This window comes from Trichechus manatus, unplaced genomic scaffold (assembly GCF_000243295.1).
Source record: "Trichechus manatus latirostris isolate Lorelei unplaced genomic scaffold, TriManLat1.0 scaffold00103, whole genome shotgun sequence".
In the NCBI taxonomy this organism is placed as follows: domain Eukaryota; kingdom Metazoa; phylum Chordata; class Mammalia; order Sirenia; family Trichechidae; genus Trichechus; species Trichechus manatus.
In genome coordinates, this window is record NW_004444039.1 from 2,792,938 (window position 1) to 2,820,670 (window position 27,733).

The window sequence follows — 27,733 nt, forward strand, 5'->3', positions numbered from 1 at the left end:
GACAGGGTTAGAGCAGTGTGACTGACAGGGTTAGAGCCATGTGACTGACAGGGTTAGAGCCTGTCACTGACAGGGTTAGAGCAGTGTGACTGACACGGTTAGAGCAGTGTGACTGACAGAGTTAGAGCCGTGTGACTGACAGAGTTAGAGCCGTGATCCTCAGGGCTTATCCAACCTTCACTGCTGTTCCTCAGCTGACTCTGCCCCCATACCAGAGTTAGTGCTTTCAGTTGAATTAATTTTCAGATGAAAAATCTTAATAATTTAAGAAAAAAGGACTGAATCATTGCAAACAATGAGAAATCAGGAAAAAGGACTGGCAAAGAATCACTGGCTTCTGCTGACGGAGCAAGTGCCATTCAGTCTGTGGATTCCCAAGTCCGGGTAAGGAAGAGACAGCCACTGGCCTCCATCTTCATTTGCTTCTCTGTCACTAACAGAATTCCTTCGTTAACAGGAGATCACAGTATGCCAGGCTTAAAAAACAAACCAACAAACGACATTTCCCAGTCTCTGCCGCAGACTGGGGTAGCCAGGTGACGTACTGCTGATACTGACATACATGCAGAGGAAAGCCTATCAAAGAAGACAGACTTGACTGGCTGTCCCTTTCGCTCCTCTGCTTTCGCCCTTGCCCTTCCTCTCTTTCCTGCCTAGAATACAGATGTCCTGAAGGGCGCCCCAGCAGCCATTTTGTGAGCATGAGAGTAAGGCTCACGTCCCAGAATGGTCAAGCAAACTGAGAGGAGCAGTCTGGGTCACTGTCAATAGCGGAGCTGTAGCACCAGCTCTGGGCTGCCTTAGCTCTGGGCTTCTGCTTACGGAGAGAAAAGAATAAGGCTTCTGTTATCTGGATTTTCCATCATATGCAGTCAAACTTAAACCTTAGCTAATAAACCAAAAACCAAACCTGGGGCCATCAAGTCGATTCCGACTCATAGCGACCCTACAGGACAGAGTAGAACTGCCTCATGTGGTTTCTAAGCAGTGGTTGGTGGATTCGAACTGCCGACCTTTTGGTTGGCAGCTGTAGCTCTTAACCACTGCGCCACCAGGGTTTCCCCTTAACTAATACTGGGGGATAACTCTAGATAAAGCCAGTGGATTCTAGACCAGGATAAGGAATCCAATAGAGCAGGGGTTGGCAAACAGTGAGGGCCATATCCACAGAGGGGTCACGTCCAGCCACATCCATTTTGTGGATTATCTATGCTGCTTTTGTGCTACAACAGCAGAACTGAGTACTTGTAAGAGAGACCGTCTAGCCTGCAAAGCTGAAAATATTTCCTATCTGGCCCTTTACAGAAAACATTTGCTGACCTCTGCTATAAAGGGTCCACGTACAACCGTAGCAGTACAAAGAGGTAGGAATATTTCCTGAAGACCCCCAGAACCAAGGCTCACCCCCATCCGCCAACAGCCAAAAACCATGTCTCACCAGCTGGGGCAGGGAATCCCGGTACTTGGTCTCTAACTGGTTCACAAAGCATCGGACGATCCAGTAACAGTCGATGCAACCCTCCACCATCTCTTCTGTGGCTTTGGCGACAGCAAGAAACACTTCATCTTCTGGCTCCTGAAAGATTAAGAATTAATCTCAGGAGGGAGGCAGAAGAAGACAGGAATACATATTTCTTCAATAAAAATGAAACTTTGTTTGCCCCCTAAATTTTGAAGAGGCTGCATTAATAAATCAAAGTGGGATCAAAAGCACACCACCTATCACTCTCAGGAAGGATGAGTAACTATGAAAATCTGCTTGAATCGGGGTTGCTTAGGAATGACTGAGAACGTGGGGGTTCTCCAACTTGTAACATTAGGGTCATCACAGTGACAACATAAATCATAAGCACGGTATTAACTCCCTGCGCCCAAAAATATTCTCGGGGCTAGACGAGAATTTCTTTTAAAAGAATGTGACAAATAGCACAAATAATAATTGGAGGTATTAGTCAATACAGTAATTTGCAACAATTAAATGACTCCAAAAGGACTAATAAAGCATTCACTTTATTTCAGAGAGTTCATACACCTTTAGAAATGTGCTCTATCTTCAAGCACCTAAAAAAGTTACACTGTCCCTAGAACCAGAATTGGAGTAATCAGAAGATTCCTCAAACCTTGTGAAGTGTCAATACTCGCAACACGGAAGTAAATCCTCAAGTAAATTTCAACAATAAATTCATCTTCAAACAACTAGAACCATATCTGAAAATCTGTTTTGTTTTCAAACATCGTATGTTATACAAAAAGCTTTACATTTCCATCTATGATTCCATAGCTGAAACATTTCAATGTTAAAAAGTATCTTTCCATTCCCTAAAAGTCTCAAGTTAAATCAAAAGTCCTAATTTAAAAATTGTATTTCGTCCTTAGACCTCCTTTCAGCTTATTACTATCATATACAATATCAAGAATAACGGAGTTAGAATCATAGAAAATTTACTTCTCTGCTCATTTATTAGTACCCTGGTGGTACACTGGTTAAAAGCTCAGCTACTAACAAAAAGGTCGGCAGTTTGAATCCACCAGCCACTCCTTGGAAACCCTATGGGGAAGTTCCACTCTGTCCTATCGGGTTGCTATGAGTTGGAATCGACTCAACAGCAATGGGTTTGGTTTTTTCAGTTTGGCTCATCTATTAAGGAGCCCTGGTGGTGCAGTGGTTCAAACCCACCAGCCACTCCATGGGAGAAAGATGTGGTAGTCACTTCCATAAAGATTACGGACTAGGAAACCCTATAGGGCAGTTCTATCCTGTCCTATAGGGTTGCTACGAGTCGGAATCGACGGCAACGGGTTTGGTTTTTTTGGTTTTGCTCATTTATTGTGTCAGGAGAGGATAGAAAAGAAGAAATGGAGGAAGGAAAATCCCCTTTCTTGGTCTCTCACTCAGAACTGGGCACTGGGTGGGGTGCCCTTGAAGGTGTCACCTCACTGATGTTCCTGGAGACACTGAGAGGTCAGGAAAGGAGCACAATGCCCCTCAGCCCTGTGCCCAGCACTGTCCCACACTCTCATTAGCAGGTAAGAAATATGAGGCTGAGCGGGGCTCAGTGACTCAGGAGACTTGGGATGGCAGAACCAAAACACACACTCTGAGAGCATGGAGGCCCAAGCCTTGCAGCGAAGGTGTCCGAGCTCGAAGCATGGACAAGCTGAGAGCCTACTCTGCCAATGGTACCAAAGCCAAGCCAGTTGCCACTGAGTTGGTTCCAACTCATGGTGACCCCATGTGTGTCAGAGTTGAACTGTGCTCCACAGGGTTTCCACTGGCTGATTTTTCGGAAGTAGATCTCCAGGCCTTTCTTCTGAGGCACCTTTGGGGAGACTCGAACCACCAACTTATCAGTTAGCAGCCAAGTGCTTAACCGTTTGTGTCGACCACGGGTATCTTGCCAATGATAAGTGCAATTAAAAGGAGACTGTTATGAGTTCCACTTATGTCCAGGGACCTTCTCTCTTCTAAGGAGTCCCTGGTGGCACAAATGTAAGTTGATGGTTCAAACCCACTCAGAGGTGCCTAGGAAGACATGCCTGGCAGTCTGCTTCCGAAGGCACAGCCACGAAAACCCTACGGAGCAGTTCTACTCTGCGTATGGGGGTGGCATGAGTCGGAACCGACCTGACAGCAACTAACAACAATACCGACTCTCCTGATAAACATAATGAAAGGGGATGACCTCATTAGCTCTAACATTTCTCATTAACTTCAGAAAGAAAGAACAGGTCAAAGACCAAACGGCCATCCTGGAAGACTGCAATCTATAATAAAAATAAAATGAATTTCAGAGACTAGAAAAGCTTGCAGGCAAATCCCTGTTTTGAACACGTCACTCTGTTTTAGCAAAAACAAATAAATCCACTGAAGTGCCTACAGTGAAGTGACAATAGCCAGAGCCTGCCCTCTTCCTCTTCCGCCTCTCCTTCCTTCAAGAACAGTCAGCAGTCCAAATAACCAGAGTAAGGGGTCTGCTGAAGATGAAGTAGAAAGCAGGCTGGGGCCTGCGGGGCTGAGGCTGAGGAGATGGTTAGCGATGGGGAGGGGTTGAGGTTGACTAGGGGTCAAGACAGAGGCGGAGTCAGAGCTGAGGAGGCGGCCAGGGACTACAAGGTCCATGTGCCCAGAGCCGAGGAGGCCCGGGGGGCCTGGAGCCCAGGGCTAAAGAGGTGGTGCTAGTTACATACGGCGGAATGAACAAAGAAGTAAATATATTAAGGGTAACAGGGGCCAGGTTTCTTACAGTCAGAGATGATGTTGTTGATTCTGACTCATAGAGACCCCATGTGACAGAGTAGAGCTGCCCTATAGGGTTTTCTAGACTGTAATTTTTATGGAAGCAGATCACCAGGTCTTTCTTCTGTAGAGCAGTTGGGTGGGTTTGAACCGCCAACCTTTGGTTAGCAGCCGAGCGCTCAACCGCTGCACCACCCAGGCTCCTTCACTGTCAGAGAAGGGAGTTACAAATACGGAAAGGGTGAGGGCTACGTTGAACCTGTGAGATTGGATTGGAACTGGAGGCATGGGTGTCAACTCAGGATTTGTAATATGTAAAGATTAGATAGGTAGATAGGTGTGTGTGAATACATTTGTGAATGTGAGTGTGTGTACCTACATGTACCTCCTAGCTCTATCTGCTGAGAAGGCCTAGAAGCAATGACACATCAGGATCAACAAGCATATCTAGTGCCCTGACCTTGGTTTCTAAATACCACAATCCATTCAGAAAAGAAATGGCTGATTCCAGGGCTGGGGCAGACAATGTACAACATGAACCTGGAGTATCTTTTTGTGCCAGAAAGTAAGGAAATGTCAAAATGGTGGGAACTTATTAAAAAGACACAGTAGTCAGCTTGAAGCAGTGCCCACCAGCCAAATCTGAGATATCTGAATACCAAAATAAATAACAGTAGTGACAAATTATAGCCCACCGAATAAAAGAGGAATCCACAAATTCCTACTGATATACACACATCAACAGGAGAGAAGGGAAAAGTCTTCCTTACAGAAGAATGTCAACTAATCAATGCAGAAGATAAAGGAAGGAGTTACAATATTTACCCGCATAGTAAAAACGGATTCAGTAAGAATCAATGGATAGATATTTAAATAGTCTCAAAGCCTCTCCCAACAAGTTACTTATTAATTACAAAGAAAAAATACTAACCTTACAGTGAAGAAACCTGACATCACCATAACCAAGTGATCAAAGTTGGCAGCGACAGTAACAAGACGTATCAAAATCATGCTCATGTGGTATTCTTGCCAAAAAATGTATAACTTGATTTTAATCATGAGGAAATATCAGGCAAAGCCAAACTGAGAAACACTCTATTGAGCAGTGCTCTTTGGAAATGTCAAGATCATGAAAGACAAAAGAAAAACTGAGAAACTAACCCAGATTGAAGGAGACTAAAAAGACTAAATGCCAAGTATGATCCTGGGCTGGATCCTGGACCAGAAAAAAGACATCAGGTGGGACAGTCAGCACAACTTCGATAAGGTCTATCGAATAGTTAATAGTACTGTTTCAAAGTTAATTTTCTGATTTTGATGATTATACTATGATTACATAAGCTGTAACATTTGGGCAATCTACTGGGTAAAGGTGGAAACCCTGGTGGCGCAGTGGTTAAGTGCTATGGCTTCTAACCAAAAAGTCGGCAATGTGAATCCACCAGCCGCTCCTTGGAAACAGTATGGGGCAGTTCTACTCTCTCCTGTAGGGTTGCTATGAGTCAGAATCAACTCGACAGCAATGGGTTTGGTTTTTTGGTTTGGCTAAGGGTATATGGGAATTCTACTATCTTTGCCCCTTTTTTCTATGTCTAAAATTATTTAAAAATGAAAAGTTAAAAAAAAACTTAAAAATCATCAATGAACGCTAAAACTGGTAGGTGAAAATTTAATAAAAACTAGGATATCACATAGTTTCAAAGTATCTCCTCACAAAGGGAGATAGTAATTACAAAGGGAAAAATAGTAACTACAATAGAAAATCACCAGCAGACACCACCTTAACCAAGTGGCCAAAGTGAGCATTACCACTAATGAACAAATCAACATCAGGGACCTTCTGATGTTATAGACAGAGAAGGACTACAAGGGACATTATTGGGACAACTGGTGAAGTCAGAATGGGGTCTGTAGATTATTATACCCACATTAATTTCTTGTTTTCGATGATTGTTCTGTAGTAACCTAAAAGAGTATTTCTGTCGATACACTGAAGTACTTGGGGGTAAAGGGCATCATGTCTGCATCTTATTCTCAAATGGCTCAGGAAAAAAAATATGTATGCATACGTACATATATACATAAGAAAAATAAAGCCAATGTGGTACAATGTTAATGAATTCTTGGTAATATTCTTGTAACTTTTCTCTTAGTTTAAAATTACCTCAGAGTAAAATGTATAAAGGATTCTGGGCAGATGGTGATGTAAGCAGACCATTGTTCTGACCCTCCCTCACAAATACGACAAATAAACAAGGAAATGGTGTTCGGCTTCCAGGGACTCTGAACTGGGGAACAGAGGAAAGCAGCAGGTAACTGCCAACAGGCAAGAATGAACAAATCAACAACGTGTGCCATATGGCAGGAAAACTGCTTCTCCCACCGGTCCTGGCCCTTCCCCCAGCCACTCAGCCACCAGCTGCTGTGAACTGGGGAAACGGCCCCTGAAAAAGGGCCTACTTCTCTAATTGACACAGCCCCTGCCTGTACAAAGAGACAGGACCCCAAGTTTAATCTAAAATCAACAAGGCAGACCTCCCCGAGGGTCCATTCAGAGTGTACCAGCACCTCCCCCACCCAGACACTGCCGGCTGCAAGCCGACCTGTGAATTGCTACAGAAGGCCCGAGCAGCACAGTCTGCTCTCATAGTCAACACCCTACCAGCATTCCTGCACACCCCACAGCTCAGGCCTCTGAAATCAACAGGACAGACCTCCTGGGGAGTCAGGTCAGGTCTGTCTGCTCCCCCTTTCAGTTCATGCTGAGGACTGCTGACTGAGAATGCTGTGTGCTAGACAGCAGCCGTCTTTAGTGGAAGCTATACCCACAGTCAACATACTAGAGGGGGGCTTTGATAGCAACCAGGCAGACCTCCCTGTAGGTCCATTTGGAACGTGACAACCCCACCCTCACCCAGACACTATCACCTGCAAGCTGGCAGTGAATTGTTACAGAAGATTTCTGCAGTGGAGTCTGCTCCCATAGCCAGCACTCTACCTGCCTCTCTGCTCACTCCATAGCTCTGGGCTCTGAATTCAAAAGGAAAAACAGCCCCAGTGGTCAATTAGGGTTACTGTCCCCCACTTTCAGTTGGCGCTGAAGACTGCTGACTGAGACTGCTGTGTGTTAGGAAGCAGGAGTTTTTAGTGGAGGCCACACTCACAGCCAACAATCTATGGGGGGACTCTGACAGCAACAAGGCAGACCCCACGGGGATCCGACCAAAGCACGACACCCTCCCCGACTTGGTAGCTGCAGAAGGCTCCTGAAGTGAAGTCTACTCCCACAGTCAGCACTCTACCTCCCTCCCTGTACACCCCATAGCTCAGGCCTCTAAAACCAAGAGGACACACCCCCCTGGGAATCAGTCTGGGTCTGTTAATTCCCCCTTCCAGTCGGCACTGAGGGCTGCTGACTGAAACTGCTGTGTGCTAGGAAGCACGCACAGCTTTAGTGGAAGCGATACCACAGCCAACATATTAATGGCGGGAGGGGCTCTGATAGCAACACAGGAGACCTCCCTGGGGGGTCTGTTTGGAGTCTGATGGCCCTTCCTGCAACCGGTAACTGTTGGCTGCTGGACTGACATGAACTCCTATAGTGGAGTCCAGAGTTGGGTCACCTAAGTGGAGACTGCTCCCCCAACCACCACAGGGCCACTGGGGCTTTGAAACCAACAAGACAGATCTCTCAGAGGTCCTTCTGGGGAATGCCAGACCCTCCACCTCCTGAAACAAAAGAATGTCTGCCTGTGATTGCCCTGAGTGCCAGCTCAGATATAAGCAGCCCCCACAGAGCAGGGAAGTAAGCCTAGGGCAAAACTGGAGGGCAACACCCAGCCCAGAATGGGGATTGCTGGGTATGGGTTTTCTGACTAAAACTGTGGTTGCAGAAAGAGAGAAGGAAAGGGAATAATAACCAGAGGGAGGGGACTGCACCCCCTGGTGGACAGACTGATTAGTACACAATATCTCACCTGAGTGGCAGTGCTAGCTCGTGGACAGACTGACCACAGCGTGTTCTCTGGTGTATTTGGGATTGAAAGTAGAAAACAGAAGTCTGGAACTTTCGAATCCTAATTAAACCAGGAAGGGAGAAAGAACTATCTCCGAGAGGGAGAGGAAACGGCAAGCAAAGACCAAAGGCTCTGCCTGCCTAAGAGTTTATTGCAGAAAGTAGTATGGGCAAAAACACCAAATACTGGGGAAAACTGTGAAAGTGAACACCCTTGAAAATTCCAGTGCCCCAACAAAAATCACAAGACACAGAAAGAAATAATGGCCCATTCAAATGAGTATAACAAAGGGAGTGAAAGTGTATCTAGGGATGACCAAATAATGAAAAAAATGGAAGAATATAACACAACATTAAACATAATTAAAGAACAAAGGGTAAACATAGACAAACAGCTATAAGAAATAAGGAAAACAACGGAAGAACAAAATGAGGATCTAAAAAAAGAGATATTGCAAGTGAAAGGGACAATAACTAAAATGAGAAACAACAGAAGGACTTACAACAGATTTAATCAGGCAGAAGAAACAATCATCGAATTAGAAAATAAGATAATTAAAATGACAGACACCGAAGAGCAACAAGAATAGAGGTTTAAGAAGGCTGAGCACAGTTTAACGGAATTACGGGACAAAAACAAGAGGTCTAATATACGCATCATGGGAATTCCAGAAGATGACAGAGAAAGGGATAGAGAGAGTGTTTGAAGAAATAATGACAGAAAATTTCCCCAGTCTAACATAGGGCATGAATCTACAAATCCAAGAAGCTCAAAGAACCCAAACCAGGATAAACCCAAAGAGATCTACACCAAGACACATCATAGTTACGTTCTCAAAAAGTAAAGATAAAGAGAGAATCCTTAAAGCAGTGAAAGAGAAGCAAATGGTCACGTACAAAGGATTCCCAATGAGATTAGATGCCACTACTCTTTAGAAACATTGGTAGCCAGAAGGCCATGAAATGATATATTTAACGTGCTGAAAGAAAAAAAAACTGTCAATGAAGAACACCATACACAGCGAAAAACTATCCTTCAAGGATGAGGGTGAAATAAAAATATTCCCAGACAAACAGAAGCTGAGAGTTCATATTCACCAGACGGGCCCTACAAAAAATACTAATGGGAATTCTGGAAGCGAGAAAACACACGAAAGTAATTCAAAATTATACATAAAAAGAAAGATTCCTAATAACGGGAAATGCACGGACAAGTATAAGGGCTAGTAATGAGGAATTTATGCTTGATAATTCTAAATGTTTCGTCCTTTATTAATTTTTTTAATTGTAGTTTAGATGAAGGTTTACAGAACAAACTAGCTTCTCATTAAATAGTTAGTACACATATTGTTTTACGACATTGGTTAACAACCCCACGATATGTCAACACTCTCCCTTTTCGACCTTGGGTTCCCTATCATCAGCTTTCTTGTCCCCTCCTGCCTTCTAGTCCTTGCCCCTGGGCTGTTGTGCCCCTTTCGTCTCTTTTTATGTTTTTTAATAACAAATACATAAGAAGCAAGGATAAAATTATATTACACGGCATATGAAATATAAAGATGTAATTAGCGATAACAACAAAAGGCGAGGAGGAATGGTATGGATATAGAACTTCTTGTATGTTAACTGAAGTTAAGTGGGTACCATGTTATAAATAACCAAAAAACAAACCTATTGCTGTTAAGTCAATTCCGACTCATAGAGACCCTGAAGGACACAGCTGAACTGCCCCATAGGGCTTCCTAGGCTTTAAATCTTTCCAGAAGCAGACCGCCACATCTTTCTCCCGTGGAGCAGCTGGTGGGTTCAAAACGCCGACCTTCAGGTTAGCAGCCAAGCGCTTAATCACTGCACCACCAGAGCTCCTTAGAATGTTATAAACACAAGCTGTTAAATGTAATATTCATGGTAACCTCTAAGAAAATACGTAAAAAACATACACAAAAGGAAAGGAGCAGGGATCCAAAAAGGCTCACTACAATAAACCAACATAACACAAAAAGCAAGCAGTACTAAAGGACAAATACAAAGAAGGATTCAGACACGCAAAAAATAACAAAATGGCAGAAGTGGGTCACTTCTTATCAGTAATTACAGTGAAGGTAAATGGATCAAAATGGATAAAAAAGCATGATCCAACTATATGCTGTTTACAAGAGACACACTTTAAACCCAAGAACACAGTAAGTTGAAAGTAAAAGGATGGAAAAAATATGCCATGCAAATAATAAGCAAAAGAGAGAGCTGGGTGGCCATCTTAATATTAGACAAAGTAGACTTTAAGACAAAATCTGTTAGAAGAGGTAAAGATGGACATTACATAGTGATAAAAGGGTCAATTAATCAAGAAGATTTAATAATCATAAACGTATATGTACCAACATCAGGGCACCTAAATATAAAAGCAAAAACTGATAGAATGGAAAGGAGAAATAGCATGATAATAATAGATGGAGATTTCAGTACACCATTTTAAATAATGGACAGAACATCTAGAAAGAAGATCAACGAGGAAACAGAGGACTTAAATGACACCATAAACGAACTAGACTTAACTGACATATATAGAACACTCCACCCAAAAACAGCACGATATACGTTCTACTCCAGTGCACATGGATCATTCTCCAGCATAGGCCATATGTTAGGTCACAAAACAAATCCTGACAAATTTAAAAAGATTAAAATCATACAAAGTATTTTCTCTGACCAAAACGTAGTAAAGCTAGAAATCAATAACAGAAAAAAACCTGGAAAATACACAAATACGTGGAAATTAAACAACACAATATTAAACTACCAACAGGTCAAGGAAGAAATCACAAATCTCTTAGAATCAAATGAAAATGAAAGCACAACATACCAAAAATTATGGGATGCAGCATAGGCAGTACTCAGAGGGAAACTTATAGCAATAAATGCCTACATGAAGGAACAACTCCAGGAACTAGAAAGAGAAGAGCAAACTAAGCCTAAACCTACCAGTAGAAAGGAAATAACAAAGATCAGAGAAGAAATAAATAAAATTGAAAACAGAAAAACAATAAGGAGAATCAATAAAAGCAAAAGTTGGTTCTTTGAAAAGATCAATAAAATTGACAAACTTTTACCTATACTGACAAAGGTGCAAATAACCAAAATAAAAAATGAAAGAGCGATATTACAACTGACCTGACAGAAATAAAGAGAATTATGAAAGAATATTATGAATATCAGTATGGTAACAAACTATATATCCTAGATGAAATGGTGAAATTCTTAGAAGCACACAACTTACCCAAATTGACTTAAGAGGAAATAGAAGTCTCAACAGACTCATAAGAAGTGAAGAGATCAAATCAGTGGTCAAAACCTTTCCCACCTACCCCCTCAAAAAAGTCCTGGGCCAGATGGATTCACTGGGAAATTCTACCAAACATTTAGAGAAGAAGCGACAATACTGTTCAAACTCTTCTAAAATACAGAGAAAGAAGAAATACAACTGTCCCTCAATATCTACCGCGGATTGGTTGTAGGACCCCTGACAACACCAAAATCCATGTATGCTCAAGTCCCATTTATAAGACGGCGTAGTATTTGCACATAATCTACGAATATCCTCCCGTATGCTTTAAAACATCTCTAGATTACTTATAATACCTAATACAATTAAAATGCTATGTAAATAGCTGTTATACCATATGGTTTAGGGAATACTGACAAGAAGCAAGGTCAATAAGGCTCAAACGAGTGCTAGACACAGACTGAGGATCCGTGACACGGCGGGAGGCTGCAGTAGGGTATGTCTAGACATTATTTCATTTGTGTGGATTCAGCGTAGTGCTCAGTGTGTGGCAAATCCAAATTTTTCTTTTTGGAACTTTCTTTTATTTTCCCAAATATTTTCGATCTGTGGTTGGTTGAATCTGTGGATATGGAACTCGTGGATATGGAGGGTCAGCTATACACTCTAACTCATTCTATGAAGCAAATATAACCCTGAAGCCCAAAGTAGACATAGACACCACAAGAAAAGTACAGGCCACTATCTCTTGTGAATATAAACGCAAAAATCCTCAACATAATACTAGTGAACAGAATCCAACAGCATATTAAGAGTCATACACCATGACCCAGTGGATTTATTCCAGGAATGCAGGGATCGTTCAGCATTAGAAAATAAATCCACGTAATACACCACATCAATAGGACAAAGGAAAAGAACCACATGATCATCTCCATGGATGGCAGAAAAAGCATTTGATAAAATCCAACACCCTTTCTTGATGAAAACCCTAAAGAAGCCTGGAATAGAAGTGAAATTCCTCAATCTGATTCAGGGTTTATATGAAAAGCCAACAGACAACATTGTACTGAATGGAGAAAGACTGAGAGCCTTCCCCCTGAAGTCAGGAAAAAGACAAGGGCGCCTGCTATCACGACTTCTATTCAATATTGTATTAGAAGTCCTAGCCAGAGCAATAAGACAAGAAAAATAAATAAAAGGTATCCAGATTGAAAGAGAAGAAGTAAAATTATCTTTATTCACAAATGATACTATCCTATATATAGAAAATCCCAAAGAGTCCACAAGGAAACTACCAGAGCTAATAGAGAAATTTAGCAAAGCTGCAGGGTACAAGGTCAACAAACAAAAATCAGTTGGGTTTCTATACACCAGCAATGAGAAATCTGAAAGGGAAATTAGGGAAACAATTCCATTCACAATAGCATCTAAGAGAATAAAATACCTAGGAATAAATCTATCCAGGGACGTGAAGGACTTATACAATGAAAACCAAAATGCACTGCTGAAAGACATTAAAGAACACTTAAGTAAACAGAAAGACGTTCCATGTTCATGGATTGGAAGACTTAATATTGTTAAGATGTCAATACTACCCAAAGCAATCTATAGATTGAACGCAATCCCGATCAAATTCTGTCAGTCTTCTTTACAGAAACAGAAAAACCAATCCTCAACTTTATTTAGAATGGCAAGAGGCCTTGAATAGCTAAAGCAATGTTGAAAGAGAAGAACAAAGTAGGAGGACTCACACTTTCTGATTTTAAAACATACTACATGGCTACAATAATCAAAACAGCCTGGTACTGGTATAACAATAGAACATAGCCAATAGAATAGAATTGAGAGTCCAGAAATAAACGCACGTATCTACGGTCAGCTGATTTTTGACAAGGGCGTTAAGTCTATTTGACAGGGAAAGAAAGACTCTCCACAATAAATGGTGCTGGGAAAACTGGATTTCCACATGCAGAAAAATGAAACAGCATCCATGCCTCACACCATACCCAAAAAAAATTCAAAATGGATTAAGGACCTAAATGTGCAAACTAAAACCATAAAATTCTTAGCAGAAAAAGCAGGGGCAACGCTGCCAGGCTTAGCTTTTAACAATGGATTATCTAATATAATAACAAAAACACAAAGAACAAAAGACAAAATAAATAAATGGAACCTCATAAAAATTTAAAACCTCTACTCATCAAAAGACTTTACTGAAAAAGTGGAAAGACAAGCTACCGACTGGGAGGATATCTTCAGAAACCATATATCCAATAAGAACCTAATAACCAAGATATATATAAGACTTAATAACAAAAAGACAAATAACCTAATCGTAACATGGGCAAAGGACTTGAATAGACATTTCACCAAAGAGTACATTCAAATGGCCACCAAACACATGAAAAGATGCTCAGCATCATTAGCCATCAGAGAGATGCAAATCAAAACCACAATGAGATACCATTTCACTCCCACAAGGATGGCTGAGATAAAAAAAACGAAACAGAAAACAACAGATGTTGGTGAGGATGTGGGGACACTGGAACCCTTACCCATTGCTGGTGGGAATGCAAAATGGTACAACTATTGTGGAAAACATGTGGCAGTTCCTCAAAAAAACTAAAAATAGAACTACCATATGATCAAGCAATTCCACTCCTAGGTATATATCCAAAAACTTGAAAGCAGATACTCAGAGATTTGTACACCAATGTTCACTGCAACATTATTTACAATAGTCAAATGGTGGAATCAACCTAAATGCCCATCAACAGATGAACAGATAAACAAAATGTGGTACATATATGTAACTGAATACCACTCGGCCAGTAGGAGAAATGAAGTCTTGGTACATGCTACAATATGGATGGAGCCTGAAGACATTATGCTGAGTGAAATAAGTCAATCACAAAAGGACAAATGTTGCATGACCTCACTTATATTAAAAGACAAGAAAAGACAAATATATAAAGAACAAAGGTTATCAGTGGTTACCAGTGGTGGAAGTAAGGGGGAAAGGAGGGGTTAACAGTGATGGAAATAAAGTATTGATTAAGGGTAGAGCTGCACAGTTGATTACTGTAATTGCTGTCAATAAGTTGTACACCTGTAAAAAGTTGAATTGGCAAAAGTTGTGATAGATATATTTACAATGACTGAAAAAAGAAGTGCAGCTGCTGAGGCTGCTATGTACAAGCAAACATCCTTATGGGATTTGGATCCTTAGTTTGGGGGCTTTGGGTCATGGTTTCATAGAACATCCCAGTTAATTGGCCTAATAACATGTTTAGTGCCTCTGTTCTACCTCCTAGTTCAATGCATAGGGCCTGGGGTCTTAAATGCTTGCATGCAGCCATCCAAAGTACAACAATTGCTCTCTATTGGCCTGGAACAACAGAGGAAGTAAGAGAGTCAGGAATAGGAGGAGGATATGGAATGTGTGGCTAATTGCCACCATTAACAACTGCCTCCTCTGCCATGAGACCAGAAGAACTGGATGGTGTCTGGCTATCATTACTGAGCATTTTGATCAAAGATTCCATAGAAGAATCCTGATCAAAAGGGGGAAAACGCAGAACAGACTTTTAAAAGTCTCATGGACTCCAGACTTCCTAGAGCCATGAAGGTTGGATGATCCCCTGAGACTGCTGCCCAGAGATAAACTTTAAACCTTAAACCAAAAATATCCCCTGAAACTGTCTTAAAACCAAACCATAGTTTAGCTTAACTAGTAAAAAAAAAGTCTGCCTTGAGCAATATGCTCTTTTAAGAACTACCTATATGGGATCAAATTGACATAGTGACAAATTGACAACTGGAAAGATTAGATAAGAACCTTAGGAGGCAGTGAGTTTATGTTAATGGAGGAGGAACAATTCAGAAAAGGAGGGTGAGAATGGTTACACAACGCAAAGAATGCAATCAATGTCACTAAATTTTTAATGTAGAAACTGCTGAATTGGTGTAAACTTTGCTGTGTACATTCTCAATAACAATAAAATATATAAAAAATAAATAAAATGTATAAAGAGTGGAGCAAGATGGCAAAGTTAGTGAATGATCCCATTTACTTCCCCAGCAACTAACTAACTGAACAATGAATAAAATACAGACTGAGATCTCTGAACTCCAGATGGCAGCTGAGGTATTGGAGAGTCGGGGTAAGTTCCGAAGCAAGGGGGAGTAGGAATGGCACAGAAGCTGGGAGAACCTACCCCCTAACAACTGGAGGACTCGCTCACTGCAAACATTTTGGGACAATGCTGGGTAACACCCCAAACAGAGAACACAGAAAGGGAGCTTATCTGAGGACGCTGTAACCAGATTTTTTTTAAGGCGGCGCAGACTGGCTGTGGGAGTTCATGGCCCATGCAATTGGGAGGGGGTGAAGCGAGGCCGTGACACTGCGAGAGAGTGCTGTTGAATCTCACTGAGGCCCCAGATGGATGGGCACTAGGACCACGAGGAACTGTAAGGGCAGCAGTGCAACAGAAAGGCAATACAAAGGGAAATGGCTGACCTCCTGTTCACAGCGGGACACCGTGCAAGAGCTTGTAAAGGGGTGCTTGTGAAGGAAAGACATACAGAACCCTCCACTTTCGCCATAGGAAAGTCAAGCCCCACCATTTATGTCAGCATCTGTGACCAGCTAAAACGTCCCTCCCCTGCACATGTGTATCGAATTCCAGAGATCAAGCATTTAGAACTCCTGAGTCAGCACTGGAAAAACCTAAGGATAAGAGTGCCCTCTAGTGGCTCTGAGGAGAAGATATCAAGCCCACTGCCGTTAGGTTGATTCTGACTCACAGTGACCCTGTGGGGTAGAATGGAGCTGCCCTGTAGGGTTCCCAGAGCTATGAGTCTTTGCTGAGACAGGCTGCTGCATGTTTGTCCCGCAGAGCAACTGGCAGGTTGTGTGCCCTGGTGTTTCAGCTGGCATGTGGGCGCTTGGCTACTGCATCACCATGACACCCAATCCTAAAATCTTCCCACAAAAAACAGAATATAAAATTAAAAGTTAAAAAAAAAATTAAATAACAAAATGGCCCAAGTTCAACAAAAAATTCTACACACAGAATCACAAGAGAAGAACCAATCAAAAGGAAAATATGAAGAAGAGGAAATTTCTCCTATGGAGGCCAGACTAACAGAAAGAATTGATAATTTTCAGACGATGGCGCTAAGGATCTTTATACTTAAAGCAAAAAGTACACAGAAAACAAACTAGCAGAGATTAGAAAAGAAATGGAGAACAAAATGAGAGACTCAACAAGGAAACTGAAAAAATAAAAAACCCAAAGAGAACTACTGAACTGAAGAATAAAGCAACTGAATTAGAAAAAGCAACAGAAACACTCAACAATAGAGTCGAACAGACAGAAGACAGAATAAGTGAGCTAGAAGACAAACTAACTGAACGTATCAAGTCTCAAGAGAAACAAGAGTAAAGAACAAGGAAAAGTGAACAAATCCAAATAGATATATGGGATTCAACTAAGAAATTTAACAGTAGAATTACTGGAATCCTAGAGCACCATGACAACAATAAAGGCATAGAAACAATTTTCCAAGAGATAATCAGAGAGAATTTCCCAGACCTGAACAGAGAACCAAGCCTGCAAATACAGGAAGCTACAAGAACCCCAATTAGAAGGAATACAAAAGATCAACTCCTCGCCATATCCTAATAAAATTCTTGAAAATCAAAGACAAGGAGAGAACTCTGAAAGTAGCAAGAGAAAAATACAACATAACATACCAACGTCTTTCCTAAGAATCAATGCAGATTTCTGCCCAGAAACTTGAGAGGCCAGAAGACAACAGAGCAACATATACAAAATACCAAACGAAAACAACTGCCAACCAACAATTCTTTACCCAGCAAAGCTGTCATTCAAAAACGAGGGCGAAATCAAGACATTCTCGAACAGAAGCTCTAGGAATTTGCCACTACCAGACCAGCCCTGCAAGTATTACTCAAGGGAGTACTCTAAATGGAAAGGCAAGAGCATTAAATACTTGTATCTACACACGGGAAATAAACGAATGAATGAATCAGTGGTTATCGAGGAGGGGAGAGGGGAAAATTTGCTTTAGATTGTAGAGACTTGTTATTTTTTGTGATGGGAAAGGTGGCACCAAATGTGGATGCAGTGAGCACAGCACAACCAAAGTAACAACAGTGTTTGAGCACATGTGGATGGGTATAGGCATATCTGTATACTGGTAGGTACAGGTGTGTACATGGGTGAGAACAGACAGAAGTAACTATAAAAAAAACCAAACCCGTTGCCCTCAAGTCAATTCCGACTCATAGCGACCCTACCTATAGGACAGAGTAGAACTGCCCCATAGGGTTTCCAAGGAATGGCTAGTGGATTTGAATGGCTGATCTTTTGGTTAGCAGCCGAGCTCTTAACCACTGTGCCACCAGGTATCTATACCAAGTATCTACAAGTATATATAAATACAAATATGTAAGTATAGGCATGTGTATTCATTGAAGACACAAACACACATACTCCTAAGACATAACCAAACACCTTCCAAGGTTGGTTTTCTGGCTTTCAAAGCTCAGGGAACCATTTGGACAACTGGCATAACATAGTTCACAAAAATCATGATCTGCATCCTAGTGAAGTGAATAGTATCTGGGGTCTTAAAAGCTTGCGAGCAGCCATCTAAGATCCAACTACAGGTCTCTACTCGCCAGAAGGAAAGCTGTAAGAAGGTAACCAAAAGCTCAGAGAAGAAACAAGTCTACACAAGCCACAATCTCATCTATCCCGAGACTAGAAGAACTAGATGGTGCCTGGCTACCACCACTGACTGTTCTGACCAGAGTCATAATAGATGGTCCTGGATAGAATTTGAGAAAAATCTGAACAAAACTCAAATTCTTAAAAAAAAAAAAAAAAAAACACACAAATTGAACAGTAGAGAATAGAGGACTCCCTGAGACTAACCCTGAGACACTCTTTAAACCTAGACTGAGCCTATCCCCTGAAGTCCTCTTTTAGTGAAACAGCAGTGGCACACAAAATAAATTCTATTACCATTAAGATCAGTGCTCTACTTAAACACCATCTGTATGAGACCAGAAGGTCAACAAAAATGAGAAGATAAAGGGTCAGGGAAACTAGAGTACTCGGAATGGAACAAACAGAACACAATTAAAAAGAATGTTCACATATTGTGATAAATGTAACTAATGTCACTGAATGATTTGTGTGGAAATTGTCAAATGGGAACCTAACTGGTTGTGTAAACTTAAAGTAAAATAAATAAAATGTATAAAAAAACAAAAAATAAGGCAGATTGGGTCAGAACATACAGGGCCGTGAATGCCAAGAAGAGCTGTGTTGTCTTTAGTCTATAGGCAATGGGGAGCCACTGGAAGTTTGTAAGGCAAAACATGAAGTAACCAAAGACTGGCAAGATGGGTCAGTCAAGAGTTCAGCTAAGTGTCAAACAAAGGCAACCACTAACCAGTGGAAAAGAGGGACTCCGAGGCAACCTCCCAGACTCCAACTGATGCATACGGAGATAGACTTCGACCTGAGGGGTGGCGTCACTGACGAAGCGAACCACTTGCAGGGCATGAAGGATATCGGAGTACTGTTCCTTGCGATACGTCATCACCTGGGTGTGGGACTCATGGTGTGGAGGGAGGATCCCTTCGTGGAGACCAGAAAAAGCAAAAGGGCAAATCACTGAGAAACTCATCCAAATTCCTCCTCTAATAAATAGAATCCTGTGAGAAGGAACCCATGGCAATTAGACTAGAATTTGTACAAATATTTAATTTCCATACAGACTCTCTTTTAGAAAGTTCTCATTATAAAACAATTTTAAATTTTTAAATACTATCAATATTTGAATGGCAATTAAATCGTTACATTAAAGAGAAATGAAATGGCATTACAAAAGCCCTTGAACAAGTGTGCCAGATAAATTCAAGATAATAACCACATCAATTATAATAATGACTTAATTCAGTTATGGCTGTAAGGTGGGGGCTGCTCTTAGCTCACAGAAGCCTCTCTCCAGTTTTTGTACATGGCAACTACATCACAGAAGCACCAACACATATCAAATCCTACTTCTGCACAATTACAACTTGTTCACGAAGTATCCTATCTTCAGAGCAACAGAAATTCCTATTTTTCAACTGATAAAGTTACCTTATATTACATTTCTATGAAATTTCGTGCTCATTAACCCACCTAAATGAGGGCATTGATGGGTCAGTGGTAGAATTCTTGCCTCTTCCATGCAGGAGACCTGGGTTGGATTCCCAGCCAGTGCGCCTAATGTGCAGCCACCCCCCATCTGGCAGCGGACGTTTCTGGGTTGCTATGATGCAACCCCATGTGTGTCAGAGTAGGAACTGTGCTCCACAGGGTTTTCAATGGTTGATTTTTTGGAAGTAGATCAACAGGCCTTTCTTCAAAGGTCCTTCTGAATGGACTTCAACTGCCAACTTTCTGGTTAGCAGCTAAGCATGTTAACCCTTTGTACCACCCAGGGACTCTAATAGCACCCATTAGGAAATTAACAACTGAGAATCACAGAGCCTAACAAATTTAGGGCTAAAACCTAGAAGTAATTTAGTTCAATCTCCTCATTTTACAGATGTAAAAACTGAGGTCCCGAGGGGTCTTCCTCAAGGCTACCCAGCGGACAGCAAAGTTCTCCTTTCTAGACCAGTTCTCCTCTTTTCCAGTCCAACCACTCTTTCCACATCTTGTCTGGGGAACACATTTTACTTTCTCTTACTTCTCTAATAAACTGACGCTCCAGAGTAACATTTAATATACTGCTGCTGAAGTCATCTTCTTAAAGGCTGTCAGAGCGAGCAGTAATTGAGTCACCTGAGGAAGGCCCGATACTCAGGAAAGGGCTGAAACCAATCCTTTTTTGACTGATACGATGAAGAACAATCCTATCTTTGAATATTTTGATGATAAATCTCCCAAGTCTTGGACTACATACCCAGAAGCACCTTCCACACCAATGCACGGTACATGGACGGAAGAGGGAACCTCTGACTAAAAGTACAAAGTTTCTCAATATCTAGAGGAAGAGAAAAACAATTAGAAGCTTTTCACAATGATCACAATATGTAAAAGTGCATTTTGTTTTTTTATAACAGAAAGGAGAGTAAGACATTTCTTCAAGCAAAGTCTGCCATATGGTCAGTTAAATGTAGGAAAGGGAACACTGGTCTGATTTCCAGCCCAGGTCTTCCACCAACTAGCTATTAAAAAATAATTAGCAGCTACCACATGGATGAACCTTGAAAACATTATGTTGAGTGAAATTTAAGTCAGTCACAAAAGGACAGATGCTGTACAACCTAACTTACGTGAAATCGGCAAATGTACAGAAACCAACCCTTATCAGTGGTTCCCAGGGGTGGGAGGAAGAAGAAAGGGAGAGTTCCTGTTTGGGGGACACAGAGTTTATGTTAATGGTGGTGGAATAATTTGGAAAAGGATATTGAGAATGGTTGCACAGCATGAAGGACGTAATCAATGTCACTGAATTATACACGTAGAAAATTACTGAATTGGCAAATGTTTTGTTATTTATATTTGCAACACGGTTTTTTAAAAATCAGTGTTTTACAGCCTAGAAGATGCATTTGCACCTATTACTACATTCCCTATAACAACAGCAGTAGTTACTGTTTGTAGAATTTCTTTCACTGAATCCATATGGCAAGCCTGTTGGGTTGCTATCATTTTAAAGACGAGAAAACTGAAACTCAATGTAGTTAGGTGACCTGACCCAGTTAACACGGCTACTGAGTGTCACAGTCAGGCCTCAAATCCCCACATTTTCCAATAAGCCACACCCTATCCCTCTGTCCGTCAAATCCCTACTTGTCAAATGCGAATTATAATCCCAGACATATTCAAAGCACAGACCACATAGAGAGGATCAAATCTTTTGGACTATAGGAACTCTTTTTGAAACTTTAAAAGCACTCTGTGCATATTAAATATTATTTTTAACCAAGGTTCAGTTTATTCTACTTTGATCAACAACAGAACAGACCCTATTATTGCTAGCATTAAAGAAACTAAAATGTCGATACATAACATAGTCTTAGTCTTTCCATAAAAGAAAATCACAGCCAGTTGTTGCAAAATTTACCCAAAGCTGGGATGACACATCGGAAAACTGAGGAGAGAACGTATATGGGTCTAATAGGAGAAAAAAAAAAAAAATTGCTTTCTTAAGAGGTCTTTCAAAAACTTCTCCCTCAGTGAAGTACAAATTTGAAAAATCTTCTCTCAAAATACACCATTCTGCTGTATTTACTAGAAAACATAGCAATGTAACAAATCCCTCTGATGTCTTTTAAGGTAACATTTATTTCAAACATCTGGAAATAACTGATAACCAATAAGTGTATTCTAACTGGCAAAACTCACCCAGACAATCATCTTTTAGGAGAATTTCTAGTGACTTCTTTTCTTCAACTCCACGAAAGCCCACTTTCTCATAATATACGGAACGGAAGTTTCTCTGAGGGTCCTCGGTCATGCTTCATTCTTGGAGGAGAGAGAGCAGGGAGAAGGGGAAAGTGAGCCTAAAAACAAGGAATGAAATATTGCAAAAATATTCAGTGATTTTCTCCACCTTTTCAGAAAAATTTGGTATACTACGGTAAACTTCTTGCCCTGGCATACGACTCAATATTAAACCTTTCCTTTTGTACAATTCTAATACCATCTCAGGAGTCCTTGGATGGCGCAAACAGTTAAGCACTCAATTACTAGTCTAAAGGCTGGCGGTTTGAACCCATCCAGAGGTGCCTCAGAAGAAAGGCCTGGTGATCTGCTTCTGAAAGGTCACAGCCTCGAAAACCCTATGGAGCAGTTCTACTCTGCACACATGGGGTTGCCGTGAGTCAGAATCGACTGGACGGCAACTAACAACACCATTGCACCTATGCACCCTGGCCAAAAACCAAAACATAAATCAAAACTTCCCTGAGCTGCTAAAATAGACAGCACAAGGTTCATGCAGTAGGTCTCCTACTTTACTTATGGGAGCACCCAGTACAACAGAATATTCTCTAGTCATTAAAAATGCTTTAAAAAAAAAAAAAAAAAAAAAACCCTAGTGAAACGGGACAACATCTGTCATGCAAAAAAGGTTACCCAACATTGTATAGAATGTATACAATGATTGCATTTTGTTTTTACAGACATTATGCATCAAAAAAAAATTAAAAGACTGTTTCAAAATGTTCCACTGGTTATCGCTAAGGAGTGGGACTCCAGATGATTTTAATTCTTCCTTTGCTTAGCTGTGTTTTCTAAACTGGACATCTCACAGAATGAAAAATCAAGTTATAAAAAAGTAAAAAGCCATAAGCTCATCACTTAAAGTTTTCTTTTAAACACAATTTTATCAAATTATAAAATTTCAGAACCCACAACAGACTCCCACTACCCACTGCCTTCCAGTCGATTATGACTCAGAGCGGCCCTATAGGACACAGTAGAACTGTACCCATATAGTTTCCGAGGCTGTAATCTTTACAAAAACAGACTGCCACATCTGTCTCCCGAGGAGCAGCTGGTGGGTTCAAACCACTGACCTTTCAGTTGGCAGCCAAGTGCTTTCACCACTGTGCCACCAGTTTTCACAACAGACTAACAGCCTTAAACTATAGGCCAGAAGAGGGGCTGCTCTGTACAGGATCATAGTTGGTTGTGACAAGAGATGCCACCGATCGAGTTAGAGACAGAAGAACTATTTTAAAAATCTGACACAAGAACTCAAACATCAGTGGTCTCAGGCTCCAACACAATACCCTTCCTAAAGAAAACGTCAAATGAGATTGGTGTTTTAAGAACAGAAAGGTTGCAGTGCATTTTCCAAAAAAGTATTGCACTGCCCCACACAAATATTTAAAGTGTCGGTGCAAAAAATAGTAAATCCTCAGGCATTAAAAACCCTGAGACGTCCCCGATATCATGGGACGGTTGGGATCCTCACAGCCAAGATCTTTATTGAAAAGATATTCTCTGAGCCGACTCGGTCACAGGTAAGATCAGGCTTCGTTTACACAGAGAAATATTAAAGGGCTCTGATCTTTCAAGAGCAGATGCTTAAAAAATAATAATAAAAAGAAAACTAAATTCCAACGCATTAAAACGCCAGAATGAGTTGGAGGTTTATTTAGAAGCAGCACGCAGAGAGCTGCACGGCGACACAATGCGACCCTCAGACTGCACTATAAAGGCAAACGCGCCCTCTAAGAGGGAATATTGTAAATTAGAAATCCTGCCCATCCGCGGCCGACTGACGGGAAAACAGACCCCAGGTCCCACTCTCTTGTCGTCCAGTCACCTCCAGCAGAGGAAACCACTCCCGGGTTGACGCTAAGTGGTCCGGGAGAGGCCCGGTGCTCTGACCGGCCGGCGGGCGGGTGGGCGCGCGCCGTGGGGGCTGCACCGGGCGAAGGGACGAACGCGCGACGGCGGGCGCGGCGGGGCGGCAGGAGGCACCAAGACACCCCCGCTGCCCGCAGTGACAGGACCCCGGCGCCTCGGCCGCCGGACGTGACGTCAGCGCTAGGTCGAGGGGCGGTGTCGGGGGGCGTGTCCGGGGAGGGGCGTGTCCGGGGAGCGCATGCGCAGGAAGCCCAACCTCCTACGTGCACGCTCTGGGCGGAAAAGCACACCCGCAGCTTTTTCTGGGCACTGCGTTTTGGGACACTCCACCTAGTTTCTTCGAGCTCCCCGCCCCTAACGCCCAATTCCCGCTTCCCCAACTCATTCTGGGTCCTGAAGGTCTTAACGAACACCTTACCCCTGCAGTCTGCGTGTTGCGTGCTTGGTTGGGATGCTCTGCCCTCCTCGGCCTCGGGGTGCTGCCTAGAGGGTTCCCGGGCCCCTGGGGCAGTACTTAACAAGCTGTCCGTGGTGGAGGGCTTTTTTTTTTCTTTTAAATTTTGGGGGGTGTTGTAGTGGTTAGGTGTCATCGAGTCTGTTCCGATTCATGGCGACCCTATGTACAACAGAACGAAACACTGCCCAGTCCTCTGCCATCCGCACAGTAGTTGCTATGTTTGAGCCAATTGCAGCCACTGTGTCAATCCATCTAGTTCAAGGTGTTCCCATTTTTCGGTTACCCTTTACCTTACCAAACACGGTGTCCCTCTCCAGGGACTGGCCCCTCCTGATAACATATCCAAAGTACATGAGACCAAGTCTGGCCATCCTCGTTTCTAAGAAGCATTCTGCCTGTACTTGTTCCGAAACAGATTTATTCTTCTGGCAGTCCATGGTGCGTTCAATATTCTTCGCCAACAGCATAATTCAAAGGCATCAATTATTCTTCGGTCTTCCTTGTTCATTGTCTAGCTTTTGCATGCATATGAAGCCATTGAAAATATTATGGCTTGGGTCAGGCGCATCTTGGTCCTCAAGCGACATCTTTGCTTTTTAACGTTTTAAAGAGGTCTTTTGCGGCAGGTTTTCTCACTGCAATATGTCGCTTGATTTCTTTTTCATTTTTTTTAAATTGTACTTGAGATGAAGATTTACAGAGAAAACTTGTTTCTCATTAGACAATACACATGTTGTTTTGTGACATTGGTTGCCAACCTCACGACGTAGCAACACTCTCCCCTTCTCAACCTTGGATTCCCCATTACTAGCTTTCCTGTCCCCTCCTGCCTTCTCGTCTTTGCTCCTGGGCTTGTGTCCCCATTTAGTCTCGTTTTGTTTTATGGCCCTGTCTAATCTTTGGCTAAAGGGTGAACTTCAGGAGTGACTTCAGCACTGAGTGAAAAGGATGTCTGGGGGGCCATACACTTGGGATTTCTCCAGTCTCTGTCAGACCAGTAAGGCTGGTCTATGTTGTTTGATTTCTTGACTGCTGCTTCCATGGGCATTGATTGTGGATCCAAGTAAAACGAAATCCTTGACAGCTTCAACATTTTCTCCATTTATCATAATGTTGCTTATGGGTCCACTTGTGAGGATTTTTGTTTTCTTTGGTCTTTGACCTTCATCAGTAAGTGATTCAAGTTCTCTTCACTTTCAGCAAGCAAGGTTGTGCAATCTGCATAACGCAGGTTGTTAATGAGTCTTCCTCCAATCTTGGTGCCTCGTTCTTCTTCATATAGTCCAGCTTCTCGGATTATTTGCTCAGCATACAGATTGAATAACTATTGTGAAAGGAGACAACAATGACACACACGTTTCCGGATTTTAAACCAGGCAGTATCCCCTTGTTCTGGTCAAATGGCTGCCTCTTGGTCTATGTACAGGTTCCACATGAGCACAATGAAGTGTTCTGGAATTCCCATTCTTTGCAATGTTATCCATAATTGGTTATGATCCACACAATCGAATGCCTTTGCATAGTCAAACACAGGCAAACATCTTTCTGGTATTCTCTGCTTTCAGCCAAGATCCATCTGACATCAGCAGTGATATCCCTCATTCCAAGTCCTCTTCTAAATCCAGCTTGAATTTCTGGCAGTTCCCTGTCCGTGTACTTCTGCAACCATTTTTGAATTATCTTCGGCGAAATTTTACTTGCATGATATTAATGATATTGTTTGATAATTTTTGCATTCTGTTGGATCACCTCTCTTTGGAATGGAAACAAATACAGATCTGTTCCAGTTGTTTGGCCAGGTAGCTGTTTTCCAAATATCTTGGCATAGATGAGTGAGCGCTTACAGCGTTGCATCTGTTTGTTGAAACATGTCAACTGGTATTCTGTCAATTCCTCGAACCTTGTTTTTTGCAATACCTTCAGTGCCACTTGGACATCTTCCTTCAGTACCATCGGTTATTGATCATATGCTACCGTCTGAAATGGTTTAAAGTCGACCAATTCTTTTGGTACAGTACAGCGACTCTGTGTCTTCCTTCCATCTTCTTTTGATGCTTCTTAGGTGGTTCAACATTTTGCCCATAGAATCCTTCAGTACTGCAACTCGAAGCTTGACTTTTTTCTTCAGTTTTTTCAGTTTGAGAAATGCCTGGCATGTTCTTCCCTTTTGGTTTCTAACTCCAGGGCTTTGCACATTTCATTATAATACATTACTTTGTCTTCTCAAGCTGCCCTTTGAAATCTTCTGCCCAGCTCTTTTGTGTCATCATTTCTTCCATTCACTTTAGCTATTCTACATTCAAGAGCATATTTCAGTCTCTGTTGACATCCATTTTAGTCTTTTCTTTCTTTTTAATGACCTTTTGCTTTCTTCATGTATGATGTCCTTGATGTCATCCCACAACTCGTCTGGTCTTTGGTCAGTAGTGTTCAACGCATCAAATCTGTTCTTGACATGGTCTCTAAATTCAGGTGGGATGTACTTAGGGTTGTACTTTGGCTCTCATGGACTTGTTTTAATTTTCTTTAGCTTCAACTTGAACTTCGTATGAGCAATTGTTGGTGCCTTCCATAGTCGGCCCCTGGCCTTGTTCTGACTGATGATATTGAACTTCTCCATCATCTCTTTCCACAGATGTTATCGATTTCATTCCTGTGTATTCCATCTGGTGAGGGCCACATGTATAGTCACTGTGTATGTTGTTGAAAAAAGGAATTTCCAATGAATAAGTCATTGGTTTTGGAAAATTCTATCATGTGATCTCTGGTGTCGTTCCTACCGCCAAGGCCATATTTTCCTACTACTGATCCTTCTTTGTTTCTGACTTTCGCATTCCAATCACCAGTAATTATCAATACATTTCGATTGCATGTTTGATCAATTTCAGACTGCAGAAGTTGGTAAAAATCTTCATTTTTTTTAATCTTAGGCATTAGTGGTTGGTGCATAAATTTGCATAATAGTAGTATTAACTGTTCTTCTTTGGGGGACCAAAACCAAACCCATTACCACTGAGTTGATTCAGATTGACAGCCCTGATACATGGCATAAACACAATACAAACCATAAGTAGCAATGCATAAGCACCAGAAGAGAGACTAGATAACTGGGAGCTCCTAAAAATCAAACACTTACGTTCATCAAAAGACTTCACCAAAAGAGTCAAAAGACAACCTGCAGACTGGGAAAAAAATTTTGGCTACGACAAATCCAATCAGCATCTAATCTCTAAAATCTACAAGATACTGCAAAACCTCAACAACAAAAAGACAAATAACTCAATTAAAAAATGGGCAAAGGATATGAACAGGCACTTTG

The 27,733-nt window shown here is 41.7% G+C and overlaps 1 protein-coding gene across 4 annotated transcripts in view; it reads right to left on the reverse strand.

The window, feature by feature from the left end:
• Positions 1–27,733, reverse strand: part of TBC1D7 (TBC1 domain family member 7) — a 43,616-nt gene that overhangs the window by 11,892 nt on the left and 3,991 nt on the right. Inside the window, exons 1-5 of one of the 4 annotated variants that reach the window (XM_004382967.2) lie at positions 23,914–24,109; positions 21,984–22,103; positions 20,536–20,616; positions 19,030–19,217; positions 1,439–1,576 (exon numbers count right to left, since the gene is read on the reverse strand). In XM_004382967.2, the coding sequence (XP_004383024.1) occupies positions 1,439–1,576; positions 19,030–19,217; positions 20,536–20,616; positions 21,984–22,095 (519 nt within the window). In that variant the 5' untranslated portion in view covers positions 22,096–22,103; positions 23,914–24,109. Of the gene's footprint in view, positions 1–1,438; positions 1,577–19,029; positions 19,218–20,535; positions 20,617–21,983; positions 22,142–23,882; positions 24,110–27,733 lie in introns of those variants that run through there. The other 3 variants (XM_023737447.1, XM_023737449.1, XM_023737448.1) reach the window with 3 other exon arrangements.